This window comes from Chlorocebus sabaeus, chromosome 8 (assembly GCF_047675955.1).
Source record: "Chlorocebus sabaeus isolate Y175 chromosome 8, mChlSab1.0.hap1, whole genome shotgun sequence".
In the NCBI taxonomy this organism is placed as follows: domain Eukaryota; kingdom Metazoa; phylum Chordata; class Mammalia; order Primates; family Cercopithecidae; genus Chlorocebus; species Chlorocebus sabaeus.
In genome coordinates, this window is record NC_132911.1 from 103,813,990 (window position 1) to 103,832,283 (window position 18,294).

The following is an 18,294-nucleotide window of genomic DNA, read 5'->3' on the forward strand; positions in this document are numbered from 1 at the left end:
GCTAGCACAGCAGTCTGTGATCTACCGGCAAGGCAGCAGCGAGGCTGGGGGAGGGGCGCCCGCCATTGCTGAGGCTTAAGTAGGTAAACAAAGCTGCTGGGAAGCTCGAACTGGGTGGAGCTCACAGCAGCTCAAGGAAACCTGCCTGTCTCTGTAGACTCCACCTCTGGGGACAGGGCACAGTAAACAATAACAAACGCAGCAGCTCTGCAGACGCAAACGACTCTGTCTGACAGCTTTGAAGAGAGCAGTGGATCTCCCAACACGGAGGTTGAGATCTGAGAAGGGACAGACTCCCTGCTCAAGTGGGTCCCTGACCCCTGAGTAGCCTAACTGGGAGACATCCCCCACTAGGGGCAGTCTGACACCCCACACCTCACAGGGTGGAGTACACCCCTGAGAGGAAGCTTCCAAAGCAAGAATCAGACAGGTACACTCGCTGTTCAGAAATATTCTATCTTCTGCAGCCTCTGCTGCTGATACCCAGGCAAACAGGGTCTGGAGTGGACCTCAAGCAATCTCCTACAGCTACAACCTACAGCTGAGGATCCTGACTGTTAGAAGGAAAGCTATCAAACAGGAAGGACACCTACACCAAAACCCCATCAGTACATCACCATCATCAAAGACCAGAGGCAGATAAAACCACAAAGATGGGGAAAAAGCAGGGCAGAAAAGCTGGAAATTCAAAAAATAAGAGCGCATCTCCCCCGGCAAAGGAGCGCAGCTCATCGCCAGCAACGGATCAAAGCTGGACGGAGAATGACTTCGACGAGATGAGAGAAGAAGGCTTCAGTCCATCAAATTTCTCAGAGCTAAAGGAGGAATTACGTACCCAGCACAAAGAAACTAAAAATCTTGAAAAAAAAGTGGAAGAATTGATGGCTAGAGTAATTAATGCAGAGAAGCTCACAAACGAAATGAAAGAGACGAAAACCATGGCACGAGAAATACGTGACAAATGCACAAGCTTCAGTAACCGACTCGATCAACTGGAAGAAAGAATGTCAGCGATGGAGGATCAAATGAATGAAATGAAGCGAGAAGAGAAACCAAAAGAAAAAAGAAGAAAAAGAAATGAACAAAGCCTGCAAGAAGTATGGGATTATGTAAAAAGACCAAATCTACGTCTGATTGGGGTGCCTGAAAGTGAGGGGGAAAATGGAACCAAGTTGGAAAACACTCTTCAGGATATCATCCAGGAGAACTTCCCCAACCTAGTAGGGCAGGCCAACATTCAAATCCAGGAAATACAGAGAACGCCACAAAGATACTCCTCGAGAAGAGCAACTCCAAGACACATAATTGCCAGATTCACCAAAGTTGAAATGAAGGAAAAAATCTTAAGGGCAGCCAGAGAGAAAGGTCGGGTTACCCACAAAGGGAAGCCCATCAGACTAACAGCAGATCTCTTGGCAGAAACTCTACAAGCCAGAAGAGAGTGGGGGCCAATATTCAACATTCTTAAAGAAAAGAATTTTAAACCCAGAATTTCATATCCAGCCAAACTAAGTTTCATAAGTGAAGGAGAAATAAAATCCTTTACAGATAAGCAAATGCTTAGAGATTTTGTCACCACTAGGCCTGCCTTACAAGAGACCCTGAAGGAAGCACTAAACATGGAAAGGAACAACCGGTACCAGCCATTGCAAAAACATGCCAAAATGTAAAGACCATCAAGGCTAGGAAGAAACTGCATCAACTAACGAGCAAAATAACCAGTTAATATCATAATGGCAGGATCAAGTTCACACATAACAATCTTAACCTTAAATGTAAATGGACTAAATGCTCCAATTAAAAGACACAGACTGGCAAACTGGATAAAGAGTCAAGACCCATCAGTCTGCTGTATTCAGGAGACCCATCTCACGCGCAGAGACATACATAGGCTCAAAATAAAGGGATGGAGGAAGATTTACCAAGCAAATGGAGAACACAAAAAAGCGGGGGTTGCAATACTAGTCTCTGATAAAACAGACTTTAAACCATCAAAGATCAAAAGAGACAAAGAAGGCCATTACATAATGGTAAAGGGATCAATTCAACAGGAAGAGCTAACTATCCTAAATATATATGCACCCAATACAGGAGCACCCAGATTCATAAAGCAAGTCCTTAGAGACTTACAAAGAGACTTAGACTCCCATACAATAATAATGGGAGACTTCAACACTCCACTGTCAACATTAGACAGATCAACGAGACAGAAAGTTAACAAGGATATCCAGGAATTGAACTCATCTCTGCAGCAAGCAGACCTAATAGACATCTATAGAACTCTCCACCCCAAATCAACAGAATATACATTATTCTCAGCACCACATCGTACTTACTCCAGAATTGACCATGTAATTTGAAGTAAAGCACTCCTCAGCAAATGTACAAGAACAGAAATTATAACAAACTGTCTCTCAGACCACAGTGCAATCAAATTAGAACTCAGGACTAAGAAACTCAATCAAAACCGCTCAACTACATGGAAACTGAACAACCTGCTCCTGAATGACTACTGGGTACATAACGAAATGAAGGCAGAAATAAAGATGTTCTTTGAAACCAATGAGAACAAAGATACAACATACCAGAATCTCTGGGACACATTTAAAGCAGTGTGTAGAGGGAAATTTATAGCACTAAATGCCCACAAGAGAAAGCAGGAAAGATCTAAAATTGACACTCTAACATCGCAATTAAAAGAACTAGAGAAGCAAGAGCAAACACATTCGAAAGCTAGCAGAAGGCAAGAAATAACTAAGATCAGAGCAGAACTGAAGGAGATAGAGACACAAAAAACCCTCCAAAAAATCAATGAATCCAGGAGTTGGTTTTTTGAAAAGATCAACAAAATTGACAGACCACTAGCAAGACTAATAAAGAAGAAAAGAGAGAAGAATCAAATCGACGCAATTAAAAATGATAAAGGGGATATCACCACCGACCCCACAGAAATACAAACTACCATCAGAGAATACTATAAACACCTCTACGCAAATAAACTGGAAAATCTAGAAGAAATGGATAATTTCCTGGACACTTACACTCTTCCAAGACTAAACCAGGAAGAAGTTGAATCCCTGAATAGACCAATAGTAGGCTCTGAAATTGAGGCAATAATTAATAGCCTACCAACCAAAAAAAGTCCAGGACCAGATGGATTCACAGCTGAATTCTACCAGAGGTACAAGGAGGAGCTGGTACCATTCCTTCTGAAACTATTCCAATCAATAGAAAAAGAGGGAATCCTCCCTAACTCATTTTATGAGGCCAACATCATCCTAATACCAAAGCCTGGCAGAGACACAACAAAAAAAGAGAATTTTAGACCAATATCCCTGATGAACATCGATGCAAAAATCCTCAATAAAATACTGGCAAACCGGATTCAGCAGCACATCAAAAAGCTTATCCACCACGATCAAGTGGGCTTCATCCCTGGGATGCAAGGCTGGTTCAACATTCGCAAATCAATAAACATAATCCAGCATATAAACAGAACCAAAGACAAGAACCACATCATTATCTCAATAGATGCAGAAAAGGCTTTTGACAAAATTCAACAGCCCTTCATGCTAAAAACGCTCAATAAATTCGGTATTGATGGAACGTACCTCAAAATAATAAGAGCTATTTATGACAAACCCACAGCCAATATCATACTGAATGGGCAAAAACTGGAAAAATTCCCTTTGAAAACTGGCACAAGACAGGGATGCCCTCTCTCACCACTCCTATTCAACATAGTGTTGGAAGTTCTGGCCAGGGCAATCAGGCAAGAGAAAGAAATCAAGGGGATTCAGTTAGGAAAAGAAGAAGTCAAATTGTCCCTGTTTGCAGACGACATGATTGTATATTTAGAAAACCCCATTGTCTCAGCCCAAAATCTCCTTAAGCTGATAAGCAACTTCAGCAAAGTCTCAGGATACAAAATTAATGTGCAAAAATCACAAGCATTCTTATACACCAGTGACAGTCAAACAGAGAGTCAAATCAGGAATGAACTTCCATTCACAATTGCTTCAAAGAGAATAAAATACCTAGGAATCCAACTTACAAGGGATGTAAAGGACCTCTTCAAGGAGAACTACAAACCACTGCTCAGTGAAATCAAAGAGGACACAAACAAATGGAAGAACATACCAAGCTCATGGATAGGAAGAATCAATATCGTGAAAATGGCCATACTGCCCAAGGTAATTTATAGATTCAATGCCATCCCCATCAAGCTACCAATGAGCTTCTTCACAGAATTGGAAAAAACTGCTTTAAAGTTCATATGGAACCAAAAAAGAGCCCGCATCTCCAAGACAATCCTAAGTCAAAAGAACAAAGCTGGAGGCATCACGCTACCTGACTTCAAACTATACTACAAGGCTACAGTAACCAAAACAGCATGGTACTGGTACCAAAACAGAGATATAGACCAATGGAACAGAACAGAGTCCTCAGAAATAATACCACACATCTACAGCCATCTGATCTTTGACAAACCTGAGAGAAACAAGAAATGGGGAAAGGATTCCCTATTTAATAAATGGTGCTGGGAAAATTGGTTAGCCATAAGTAGAAAGCTGAAACTGGATCCTTTCCTTACTCCTTATACGAAAATTAATTCAAGATGGATTAGAGACTTAAATGTTAGACCTAATACCATAAAAATCCTAGAGGAAAACCTAGGTAGTACCATTCAGGACATAGGCATGGGCAAAGACTTCATGTCTAAAACACCAAAAGCAACGGCAGCAAAAGCCAAAATTGACAAATGGGATCTCATTAAACTAAAGAGCTTCTGCACAGCAAAAGAAACTACCATCAGAGTGAACAGGCAACCTACAGAATGGGAGAAAATTTTTGCAATCTACTCATCTGACAAAGGGCTAATATCCAGAACCTACAAAGAACTCAAACAAATTTACAAGAAAAAAACAAACAACCCCATCAAAAAGTGGGCGAAGGATATGAACAGACATTTCTCAAAAGAAGACATTCATACAGCCAACAGACACATGAAAAAATGCTCATCATCACTGGCCATCAGAGAAATGCAAATCAAAACCACAATGAGATACCATCTCACACCAGTTAGAATGGCGATCATTCAAAAGTCAGGAAACAACAGGTACTGGAGAGGATGTGGAGAAATAGGAACACTTTTACACTGTTGGTGGGATTGTAAACTAGTTCAACCATTATGGAAAACAGTATGGCGATTCCTCAAGGATCTAGAACTAGATGTACCATATGACCCAGCCATCCCATTACTAGGTATATACCCAAAGGATTATAAATTATGCTGCTATAAAGACACATGCACACATATGTTTATTGCAGCACTATTCACAATAGCAAAGACTTGGAATCAACCCAAATGTCCACATATTAAGAAAATGTGGATTAAGAAAATGTGGCACATATACACCATGGAATACTATGCAGCCATAAAAAAGGATGAGTTTGTGTCCTTTGTAGGGACATGGATGCAGCTGGAAACCATCATTCTCAGCAAACTATCACAAGAACAGAAAACCAAACACCGCATGTTCTCACTCATAGGCGGGAACTGAACAATGAGATCACTTGGACTCGGGAAGGGGATCATCACACACCGGGGCCTATCATGGGGAGCGGGGAGGGGGGAGGGATTGCATTGGGAGTTATACCTTATGTAAATGACGAGTTGATGGGTGCAGCACACCAACATGGCACAAGTATACATATGTAGCAAACCTGCACGTTGTGCACATGTACCCTACAACTTGAAGTTTAATAATAATAAATAAATTTAAAAAAAAAAAGTTTACTCAAGTGAATACAAATGAGTTTTTTCATCTCAGAAAATACCAAAAGTAAACTAGTTTGGATTTTAACTCCCTTATATTTAATTAAATTCACATATAGCAAATCAGAACTTATTCCCCTAGATTGATTCTTCCCTTTACATGTTTATTGACCTTGAGTACATATTTTTTAGGACATTTCCAACATTTCTATAGTATATAAATTAAGGGAAAAAATATGGCCAGGCATAGTGGCTCACACCTGTAATACCAACTCTTTGGTAGGCTGAGGTGGATGAACTGCTGGAGCTTAGCAGTTCAAGACCAGCCTGGGCAACATGGCAAAACCCTGTCTCTACAAAAAATACACAAAAATTAGCAGGGCATGGTGGCATATGCCTGTAGTCCCAGGTACTTGTGGGTGCTGAGGCAGGAGGATCCCTTGAACCTTGGGAAGTCAAGGCTGCAGTGAGCTGAGACTGTACCACTGCACTCCAGCATGGGTGACAAAGCGAGACCCTGTCTCAAAAAAAAAAAAAAAAAAAGGAAAGAAAGAAAAAAAATACTTAAAATCAGTATAAGAGAGAAGAAAAATGTGCCTTAAATACACCACAAAGCATTATTCAGTGGAAATAATGGAACTGGCATAACTGTAAATGTTTTTGACAAATACTGCTGATAGAAATGCTGAACTATAAAATTAATAGGAGATACACAAGAAAAAAAAAGTTCAAGTAAATTTAGCCTATCTATTCCAACACAGAAGGCAAAGAGGCTTCCTCTTGTATGATAATTTTGATCAATTGAAAGTGCCTTATTTGCAAGTAAGCCTTAAGGTTTAAAAAAAAAAAAAAAAAATGGAAGTGCCTACCCAGAATACTGTGTTGTAAACAATCTGGAGCCAAATCCTAGCTCAGCAGAAAAATTTCCACAATTGATTAACAAGGTCTGTCATAGGGAGTAGCAGCACAAGGGCTACATATTTGCCATTCCTAATTTTGTATAGAATTGTGTATTAGAAGTATAGTTCCAGATACAAGATCTAATAATTAGAGGCCAAAGATCAAACAACAGTTCTTACTACATTATGACTCTCCAAAAGGATATTTGATTCTAGGTTAAATCTCTTCAAATGCTCTCATACACCCTCACATTTCTCTAATCATGGATGACAAATTTATTTGATAACAACCTTACAATAACACATTTTACTACTAAGGAATAACCTAGAGAAAAGGAAGGAAAAGACTCAATTTATCTTTTTGTACAAAAGTAACAGAATCCAAATCATAGCAATTTTGGAATGAACAATGAAACCACGGATATAATTCAAGTTACTCTTGCTTCCCAGGTGACACTGCATGTTCTTCAATCTTGCCTTTGTCTCTTTAGACACATGAGGATAATATTTCTAACTACATTTCAAATTAAAGACAGCAGAGCAAATTAGTTAGCATAAATCTATAAGAATTATTGCTACATCTGCTTTACATGTATTTGAAATCATTTTTTCTGTTCAGGTAATACAAATGCCTTAAAATGAGAAGTTACAGCCAGGTGTGGTAGCTTACGCCTGTAATCCCAGCACTTTGGGAGGTAGAGGTGAGTGGATTCCTTGAGTCCAAGAGTTCAAGACCAGCCTGAGCTACATGGTAAAACCCCATCTCTACAAAAAATGCAAAAAAAAAGTTAGCCGGGTGTGGTGGTGCATGCCTGTAGTCCCAGCTACTCAGGAGGCTGAGGTGGGAGGATCACCTGAGCCCGGGAGGTGGAAGCTGCAGTGAGCTGTGATCATGCCACTGCACTACAGCCTGGGTGACAGAGTGAGATCCTGTCTCAAAAAAATATATGTATAAAATAAAAAATAAAATCAGAAGTTTTAATGAAGCACTAAGTCATGAAAAAATACTCATACTTTTACCTCACCAAGTGATACATAGAACTTTTTCATAATTACAAGATTATCTTCTTCAGTGGCAGGAGGTGGTAGACTGGGTGGTTTTTTCACGATCCAGGGAGAAAAATTTGATTCTACTGTGAAATTCATGCCGGACTTGCTCCATCTTACTTGTGAGACCAATTTGGCTAACCTGCATTTTAGGAATCATACACATTTAAAACAAGTTTCAAATATAGCAGAATTCAGGGAAAAAACTAAAATTTTATTTTATGTATTCAAGCCAATCTCCTCTCCTCACTTAATGATGATTTTCTTTGGCTCTGTTAAAATTAATAGCTTATTCATAAACCACTACTTAAGAATTATTCATTTTAATTGATTTTTATTTAAAAATGGTTGTTCAGAGGTCAAATTTTAGGTTCTTACATGTTAAAAGTCAGGGAACATAGAGGAAAACTTGGTTCTGGACTATAGCATTCTGTGTTTTTCATGTCACACTAGTTTTCATTGTTAAACACCCTGCACCTAAATACCGTTATCACCAATAGATAATTTTTAAATTATGACTGGTTGGAGAGGCTCACGCCTGTAATCTCAGGTTTTGGGAGGCCAAGGCAGGAGGCTCTCTTGACGCCAGGAGTTCGAGACCAGCCTGGGCAATACAGCAAGACCCTGACTCTACAAAGAATTTAAAAGATTTGCCACACATGGTGGCACACAGCTGTAGTCCTAGCTAATTGGGAGGCTAATGTATATGTATTTAAAAATACATATATTGATGGGACTATAATACCTGTATTCAAAGTAGCAATCACTTTCCAGAAATGCTGGAAGTCTTTCTTTTTTGATCCACTTAATACCTTCTTCACGACTGAGACACTACGAGAAGAAAAAGAGCAAGGAAAAGAAGGTCAAAGAAAATCACTTTTAGGATGATTAACGCTTAATCATGAGAGCAATAATGACCTCCAGCTGTCAGCAGGAGCCCTACCCCTAGGTCTTCTATTTCCACTAGAGAGATCAATAAACCTGAGCCACAAATGTGAGGCACTTCTTGCCTCTGGTACGTTTTTAATTCTCTTAACAATTCTATATCAACTATATAATGCCTCAATTTTTACAGATTAACAAATTGAATCCAGAGAAGTTAAGTAACTTGTTGAAGGAGGGAGAATGACGGGGAAAAAAAAGCCAATGAATCTCAGTATTTTCAGTCATATATAAAATGGGTTAAAAATAATCACAAACAGAAAAAGAACCACCAAGAAAACTTGGTAAGGCCACCAAGGTCACTGCAGGCCCCTTGTTCATCAAGTTTAAAAAAATGTTTAAACTGTTTAACATCTCCAGGCACTCTCTTACAGATAAAAAAGTTAATAATGATAGTAGAGTGTTACAAATGCCACAGTGTAGGCTTCTGTGGGAGCCCACAGAGACATTTAACTCAGAAGAGGTTTCCCACAGAACACGCACTTCACTCTTTGACCCGAAGCAAGGCTAGCTAGGTTGAGCAGGGAAGCAAAAGAGGAGACAAACCACAAGTGTAGCAGTATTAGGTCACAGGATGAGATTTAAGGGATGGAAAGAGAAAGGTTGGAGAAGTAGGCAGGGTCATGACTGCAAATAGCATTTTAAATAACACTAAAGAGTACAGATTTTATCTTGAGGTTGTGAGAGCAATACAGAATTACTGAATTACTGAAGAGTTACTGTTGTTCATCCTAAAATACTTACCATTGATTCTACTTTTTCTTGTATTCACTTTTTCCAGAATTCTAAATAATATCAGTACCTTGGACACAGAACATATGTTACTAATAAATAAAACAATCTCAGTGAGGTAAATGTGTTTGCATTTATGTGGCTTCCATGGACAATCTAAGGTGATAGTTTTGCTGTGATATTGCATAAGAGTTAACACATAGACCATTACTAACTCTAGTGAGGAAATTGAATGTCCATACAGTAGTGTTGCTGACATCTAATGTGCTGATGCTCATGAGGGTGATGTGTGCTCATCATTGCTGATACGTGCAGAAGTCTTTAGGCATTCAGGAATGGAACATCAAATAGTTTTTTTCTATTCAGCAAAAAAAACCATATCCATTTGCCTTCACCAAACACTATCTTCTGCATAATGAAAGAATAGAAGAAAACCATGGAAATAGCCAGCACCTAATCAGCAGCACCTTGTTGACAGTCTCACTGCTTATCAGTGAGATCTAAAGGACATTTGGATCTTAGAAAGACTCTGCATAGGCTACACACTGACAACCATGCAGGACTTCTGAACTCCCATTAGCGCTACATTCAATGTATCACAGAAAGATACCAAATTACATATAAAGATCCACATGAATCCTTAAAGAATTCTATAAGGTTGTCAAAGTAGTCAGTTCATTCAAAACCAATTTGCTGAATATTCAGCTAGTAAACAGTTTACCTATAATTCATCCTCTTTTGAGTGTTTTTGTACCTATTTGACCTAAAAATAAAATGAATAAAAAAGTTTAAAAAGAATAAAATCAAAAATTGAAGAAAAGTCTTTAGCCAAGCTGAAAACAAAACTCTTCGTGGTTTTAAAAAGTAACTAAATATAAAGACAAAAAACATACAAGACAATCCTGATCAACCATAAAATAACTTAATAAATACGTATAAGAAACACAAAAAGAATCTATCTAAGGTTAAATTATTTAAACCTTAAAAAAAATTTCTGTAAGTTGGTTAAGAAACAGAAAGGGATAACCAGAATGTTAAGGGAAGATGACTTTAGGTAAATCAGTACAGAACTATTTCCGAATAGCCATATGCAAGGTGTTTAAAGTGCCTACAGAATTGGATTAATAAAAAATTATATTTAGATGTACAAGGCAAACACATAAAGCATGGCTATCAGTGAGTAGATCTTACTGGTTAGATTTATTGAGGTATAAATTACATACAGTGAAATCCACCCTTTTTAATACAGTTCTGCAAGTTTTGACAAATGCATATAATCATGTAACCAGGACTACAATCAAGATACAGAAAAGTTCCAACACTCTCCAAATTTCCTAATGCCACTTTGTAGTCAGCAACTCCGTCCAACCCTAGGCTCTGACAACCACTGATCTGTTCCACAGTTTTGCCTTTTCCAGAATGTCATATAAATAGAATCAATATCTAGTATCTTTCATTCAGCATAAAGCATTTAAGATGTATCTATGTTCTTTCATGTATAAATCATTCTTTTTTGTTGCTAAGTAATATTCCACTGTATGTATATGCTACAGTGTCTTTATCCATTCACCAGTTAAAGGAATCTGGAAAACTTCCAGCTTTTGTGATCATGAATAAAGCAAACTGTAGACATTTACATGCAGGTTTTTGTGTGAGTATAACTTTTCATTTCTTTTGGGTAATACTCAGGGGTAGGATAGATAGGCCGTGATATGGTATGGATATTTGCCTCCTCCAAATCTTGTACTGAATGTGATCCCCAATGCTGGAGGTAGGGCCTCATGGGAGAGATGTCATGGTCATGGGAGCGAATCCCTCATGAATGTCTTGGTGTCCTCCCCATGGTAATAAGTGAGTTCTCACTTTGTTAGTTCACATGAGACCTGGTTGTTTAAAGAGCCTGATGCCTCCTCACTCTCTCCCTTGCTACCTCTCTTGCCATGTGATATGCCTCCTCCCTCTTTGTCTTCCACCATAAGTGGGAGCTTCCTGAGGCCCTCACCAGAAGCAGATGCTAGTGCCATGCTTCTTATACAGTCTGCAGAACCATGAGCCAAATAAACCTTTCTTTATAAATTGCCCAATTTTGAGTATTCCTTTATAGCAACACAAATGGACTATAGGTGGTATGGTATATGTTTAACTTGGAAAGACGTGCCAAAATGTTTTCCAAAATGGAATTCTCACCAATGAGAATGGACTTTAGAGTTGTTTCCACTTTTTGGCTATTATGAATGATGCTGCTATGAACATTTGTATATAAGTTTTTGTGTGAACATATGTATTCAATACTCTTGAGTATATACCTAGAAGTGGCATTTCTGGGTAATTTGATAACTCTTGGGCTAAGCTCTAAAGAACTGCCTAATATTTTCCAAAGTAGCTGTACCGTCTTACAATTGCACCAGCAGTGTATGAAGGTTCTAATCACTTCAAATCCTCACAAACGTTTGTTATTATTTGCCTTTTTTTAAATCACAGCCATACTGTTGGGTGTGAAGTAGTGTCCCATTGTGATTTTTATTCCATTTCCCTTATGACTAATGATGTTGAAAATCTTTTCATGTGCTTATTGTTTATAGTATTTGGAGAAATGTCTATTCTAAACCCTTTGCACATTTTTAAATTGGGTTATTTGTCTTTTTATTTTTGAGTTCTAAGAGTTATTTTTATAGTTTAGATACACATCTTTATAAAATATATGATTTGCAAATATTTGCTCTCATTCTGTAGGTTGTCTTTTTACTTTCTTGGTAGTGTCCTTTAGAGCATGAAAGTTTTGATTTATCTTTTTTTCCTTGTGCATTTGGTGTCATATCTAACAAAACCAATGCATAATCCAAGGTTATGAAGATTTACACCTGTATTATCTTCTTAAATAGAATTATCTTTTTTGCATTGTTGGATTTAATTTGCTTATTTTTTGAGGATTTTTGTGGTCTGTGTTCATGAGTGATGTTAAGTTGTAAGTTTTTCTTTTCCTTCAAATTCCTTCATTTAGTTTTGGCATCAGTGTAATGCCCATCTTATAAAATGAATTAAAAATTGATTTCTTTTGTTTTTTTGTATAAGTTTTTATAAATTTAAGGTTACTTCACTTCTAAGTGTTTGATAGAATTAAACAGTGAAGCCATCTGGGCCTGGAGTTGTCTTTGCGGAAAGACTTTAAACTGTGAATCCAACTTCTGTAATAGATGTAGGACTACTCAGATTATCTATATCTCCTTCAGTGACCATTGATAATTTGTGTCTTTTAAGAAATATGTGGGCCGGATGCCGTGGTTCATGCCTGTAATCCCAGCACTTTGTGGGGCCCAGGTAGGTGGATCGCTTGAGGCCAGGAGATCGAGAGCAGCCTGGCCAACATGGTGAAACCCCATCTCTACTAAAAATAGAAAAATTATCTGTACATAGTGGCATATGCCTATAATCCCAGCTACCTGGAAGGCTGAGGCAGGAGAAACGCTTGAACCTGGGAGGTGGAGATTGCCATGAGCTGAGATCATCCCACCGCACTCTAGCCTGGGCATCAGAATGAGACCCTGTCTCAAAAAAAAAAAAAAAAAAAACGGCCGGGCGCGGTGGCTCAAGCCTGTAATCCCAGCACTTTGGGAGGCCGAGACGGGCGGATCACGAGGTCAGGAGATCAAGACCATCCTGGCTAACACGGTGAAACCCCGTCTCTACTAAAAAATACAAAAAAATAGCCGGGCGAAGTGGCGGGCGCCTGTAGTCCCAGCTACTTGGGAGGCTGAGGCAGGAGAATGGCGTGAACCCGGGAGGCGGAGCTTGCAGTGAGCCGAGATCTGGCCACTGCACTCCCGCCCGGGCGACAGAGCGAGACTCCATCTCAAAAAAAAAAAAAAAAGCCTATTTCATTTAAATGTCATGAGCTTATAGACATAAAATTGTTTGCAAATTCTTTTTTTTAACTGTCTGTAAAATTTGTAATGACATCCCCTCTTTCATTTCTGATATTGGGCATGGGCATGTATATCTTCTCTCTCTTTTGCTTCAGCATTCTGGCTAAAAGTTTACCAATTTCGTTGATTTTTTCAAAAAACAAGGCTTTATTTTCATTGATTTTTCTCTCTTGTTTTTCTGTTTTCAATTTCATTGATTCTGTTCTTTATTTCTTTACTTTTGGTTTAATTTTAACTTAATTTTTCTAGTTTCTCATAGTGAAAAGTAGATCGTAGATTTATTTAGTCTTCTCTATTATAAGCACTTAATGGTACAAATTTCCCTGTAAAGACTAATTTAGTTGCATCCCACAAATTTTGATATGTTATGCTTTAGTTTTTATTCAATTCAACATAATTTTTAATTCCCCTTGGGACTTAGTCTTTGACCTATGAATTATTTAGGAGTATGTTATGCAATTAAGTATTTAAGAATTTTGTTACCCATTTATAGTTTAATTCTGAAGTGGTCTGAGAACACAGTTGGCAAGATTTCAAATCTTTTAAGTTTGCTGAAATTTATTTTATGGCCCAAAATATGGTCTATTTTGGTAAATATTCCCAGTGCACTAGAGAAAAAAATGTTGTGGGATAAACATCCACTGTTGTGGGACAAAGTGCTCTGTAAAGATCAATTAGCTTTACTTGGTTGTTAGCGTTTTTCAGAACTTCCATTTCCTTACTGATCTTCTATCTTTTCTATCAGTTACTGAGAGCAGTGCTTTAGTCTCCAACTATAACTATAAATTTATCTATTTCTCCTTTCAGTTCTATCAGCTCTTGCATCATGTATTCTGAACCTCTGTTGTTAGGTGCATACATATTGTGAGTTGTTAAGCTTTCTTGGTGAATTGACCCTCCCCCTTTTATCATTATGTAATGTTCCTCTTTATCCATGGTAAGATTCCTTGTTCTGAGGGCTGCTTTGCCAGATATCAATATAGTCACTCCAGCTTTCCTTTAATTCATAATTGTATGGTATACCTTTTACTATCCTTTTCACTTCTGAACTATTTATGTCTTATTTTTAAGGTTAGTTTCTTGTAGACAGCAAATAATCACAATTTTTAAAAAATCATCCCTGACTCTGGCTTTTACTTGGGGTGCTTAGGCCATTAAATTTCATGTAATTATTAGTGTATATTATTATTATCATTATTTTTAGAGATGAGGCCTCACTCTGTCACACAGGCTGGAGTGCAGTGGCACCATCATAGCTTACTGCAGCCTCAAACTCCTGGGCTCAAGTGATCCTCCTGCCTCCGCCTCCCAAGGCTCTGGAATCAAAGGAATGACACATCATGACAACTCAATATGATTAATTATATTATTAATCATATACATTAATTATATGATTAAGGTGATATTAATTATTGATATGGTTTGTTTAAAATCACTACTACCATTTTCCTAGTTGTTTTATTCTTTATGTGTCTATATTCTTTGTCTGTTTTTTCCTCATTTTCTGTCTGCTTTTCATTTAGTACTTTTTAATTCCTTTGATCTCCACTACTGTTTTTATTTTTATTTAGTTTTAGTATATTTTTGAGACAGGGTCTCACTTGGTTGTCTAGACTGGAATGCAGTGGTGTGATCACAGCTTACTGCAGCCTTAACCTCCCAGGCTTAGGTGATCCTCCTACCTCAGCCTCCCGGGTAGCTGGGACTACAGGTACATGCCACCATGCCTGGCTAATTTTTTATTTTTTGTAGAGATAGGGTTTCACCATGTTACCCAGGCTGGTCTCTAACTGCTAAGCTCAGGCAATCCACCTGTGTTGGCTTCCCAAAGTGCTGGGATTATAGGTGTGAGCCATTGCAGCTGGCCTGTTTTCATTACTCATGCCTCTTTTTAAAAACTTCCAAATTGCTGCCCTAGTTTTATAATAGACATGCTTAATTAATCAGTCTACCTTCAAATATATCAAATAAGATCATCTAAATCTTTCCGAGAAACTTGTGTCAAAGCACATAACTCAAGAAGCTCCTAAACAGCTTTTAACAATAAATAAATAGGTCATAAAGACCTCCATACAATTAAAAATTTCTATTCACTGAAGGAAGTGAATAAAACAATAAATATTATCCCACTTAGTAAAAAATTTTTAAACTAACTTTTGATGAAAGTTAAAGATAGAAATTATTTCAATTCAGTAACAGAAGAATTGAAGAATTTTCAGGCTAGAGTAAATCTATGTCTTAAATGTTAGACATACTTCAGCCTAGTTATACTAGACATTTTGAATCACTGTGAAATAGTATTGTTAAACATTCATTATTATTTTCATTTCATCCATGCAAGAAACCTAAGTAGCAGGTAGTAAAGGCCTCATTTGACAGATGATGAAAATCAGACTCATCAAAGTGACTTGTACACAGAGTCAGTAAGCAGAGGAGCCAATATTAGAACGCAGGTTTTCTGACCTCATGCTAAGGAGACACAATCTAGAAGCTGAAAATGAAATTTCAGGCCAGGGAGGTCAGAGCCACACAGTACAACTTGAGGGTCAGAAGTCTCAATTCCCAACTGCTTGACAGGATTGGTTCAAACCCCAAACAAAATACATTGCCTATATATCCACATTTTCCACCATGCATCAAAATTATAAAGGATACTTATATTTATATGACTCAAAACTAACCTAATATTCAAATATTCAAGGTAAATTACATGAATCTTCTCAAATTGATAAGTGAACATCAACAAAGCTGCTAAACTGGCCACTGGATTTGAAAAGTGCTTAACAAATACTATGTGTACGTACAACACAGGTTAATAAATGTAGCTACACTTCAAAAAGGGAAGCCTAAGGAAACTCATGTTGATTTCACCAAATGCTTTATCCATCTAACAAGATAAAACAGTATACTTTCTTACCATAATATTGTAGTTGACATTAATGGTCTCATTTTCATTGGAGGCATTCATTTGAACAGGTTTAACCTCATTCTTTCCTTTCCTTACAACATCAAAAATGGGATTTCGAGGTTGCTGGTTTTGTAGAATTTTTTTCAGTTGTTTTTCCAGAAGTTGTGGAGCATCATTAACTACTTCAAAGACTCCATAATCTGCATTAAATCTAATTGCCTCCGAAAAGGTCTGCAATATAAATTTGTGGAAATTAAAACATTTTTTAAACCTGGAAACTCACAGTCTCTAAGACTTGTAGTTTACATACATGCATGCATACCTCAGAGTTTTGTGTTCTTAATCATTCCCTCTTCCTTTTTAGGACCTAGGAAATCCCTTGGGTAGAGGTCAGGGAACCCACTGAACTCTTCCTTGCCAATGTACTTATGCCACGAGTAACTGTCAGGGTATGCTATGGCAGAAATTCCCTTTGTATGAACAACTTATCTCTGTGATTATTTGAAACTGGACAGAAATATATACCTGGCTTTACAAAGCAATGTTATTCTCTTAGAAGGGGGTGGATCACTAGGGAGGAATGAGTAAAGGAAGAAATAATGCTCCCACTGTCTTTCATCCTTAGGAGCCATGAAGGCTAACAATCTCCCTTGTCCAAAAGGACAAATTTAAGTATAATATGCTCTTCAGTTAAGACTATTTCAACACCATCCTTCGTGCTGTGACAAAAAAGAGAGAAGAAAATAACATTTCTGAGGTTTTTATCGGTAATTCTAAATGCTGCCAACTTTTATTTAAAGCCAGTCAGTTGATATACAATAGTCAAGAATCTTGAGTTTGAACGCCAGTTTGCCAATAAGTAGCTCTGTGACTCTAGGTAAATCACTGAACATCTTTGAGGCCTCCACTTCCGTAAGAAGTAAATGGTGAATTGGCCATGTCTTTTCCCATTTGTCCTCCGAATCTTGAATCAGGTCCCTTTTTCAGAATATTTGTTTATTTTAGGGTACCTTCAGTGAACTGACTATTCATGTAGATTAACTTATACATGCTTAGGCAAGTGGTAGAAGACATCAAACTCTTCCCCTTGGATCAGTAAGTGTTCTAAGTAGAACATTAATTCAAATTTTACTACGGGATTGCTAGATATACTATAGTCATAATTTAATAAGTGGTAGAATTTCATAGTAAAATTGGAACTAGAAGCATGTGTATATATATATTTAAATTTTAATGTCAGATAATATCACATCTCTAAGGTCTGACGAATTAAAGTACATGGATGATACAGTTCAAGACGAATATCAGTCCACAGTCTCAAAAGCCTTAGGACTAAGAGTTTCTCCCAAAATGATAAGTATTGCTCAATGAGTAAGAAAGAATTAGCCATAAATTACATATAAAGTTTCTTCAATACATATATTTCATTAGTTGCCCATTGCATCTGTCTTTCACACATGGGATTCAAACAGGCACCATTTATCTAAATGACATAAATAGTATCCCTAAACTATGCTATCACTAAACTAAAGAGAAAAAAGAGTCTGCTGATATCACAGATCAGATTTATCTGGTTGGAGAAAGGAAATTAATTAAACTTGGTAGAGAATGACATCAAATATTAATGTGGGTAGGAGAAATTAAGCTGTATAAAGTGAAAGACCATCTGGAAAACATTTCTTCTAGTTCTGAGTATACATGGAACAAGAGAACAAGCTTGACTTCTATTGTTTTCCTTTCTTTTTTTTTTTTTTTTGCCTCCTACCCTCTGACCTGGTATAGCCAGAGGAACACAAAGCTGTGATAATCTAAAGCAAAGAATGTTAGTTAGTTAGTTCAATGGATAAATAAAACATTTCCTACTAACAAGTAAAAAGTGCTCAAGTAAAAAAATTAGGAGGGACTGTTGATACCCTAAGACCCTAGTATCAATCTTACTTAGTAGTAGTGAGTAGTTAAGGTATAGTTGGCAGAAATAATGAAGATGATAAGGACTATTTACTGAATGTCTATCACATGCTAGGCATGTGATGGACACTTTATTTTTTTTCTTTCCAACTTTTA

General features: G+C 37.5%; 1 protein-coding gene across 6 annotated transcripts in view; it reads right to left on the reverse strand.

Moving 5' to 3' along the window:
* RGS22 (regulator of G protein signaling 22) overlaps positions 1 to 18,294 on the reverse strand; it is a 151,877-nt gene that overhangs the window by 107,438 nt on the left and 26,145 nt on the right. For 5 of the 6 annotated variants that reach the window (XM_008001209.3, XM_073018248.1, XM_073018250.1 and 2 more), the window contains exons 4-6: positions 16,240 to 16,461; positions 8,471 to 8,556; positions 7,699 to 7,867 (exon numbers count right to left, since the gene is read on the reverse strand). In XM_008001209.3, the coding sequence (XP_007999400.2) occupies positions 7,699 to 7,867; positions 8,471 to 8,556; positions 16,240 to 16,461 (477 nt within the window). The remainder of the gene's footprint in view (positions 1 to 7,698; positions 7,868 to 8,470; positions 8,557 to 16,239; positions 16,462 to 18,294) is intronic. The other variant, XM_008001210.3, reaches the window with a different exon arrangement.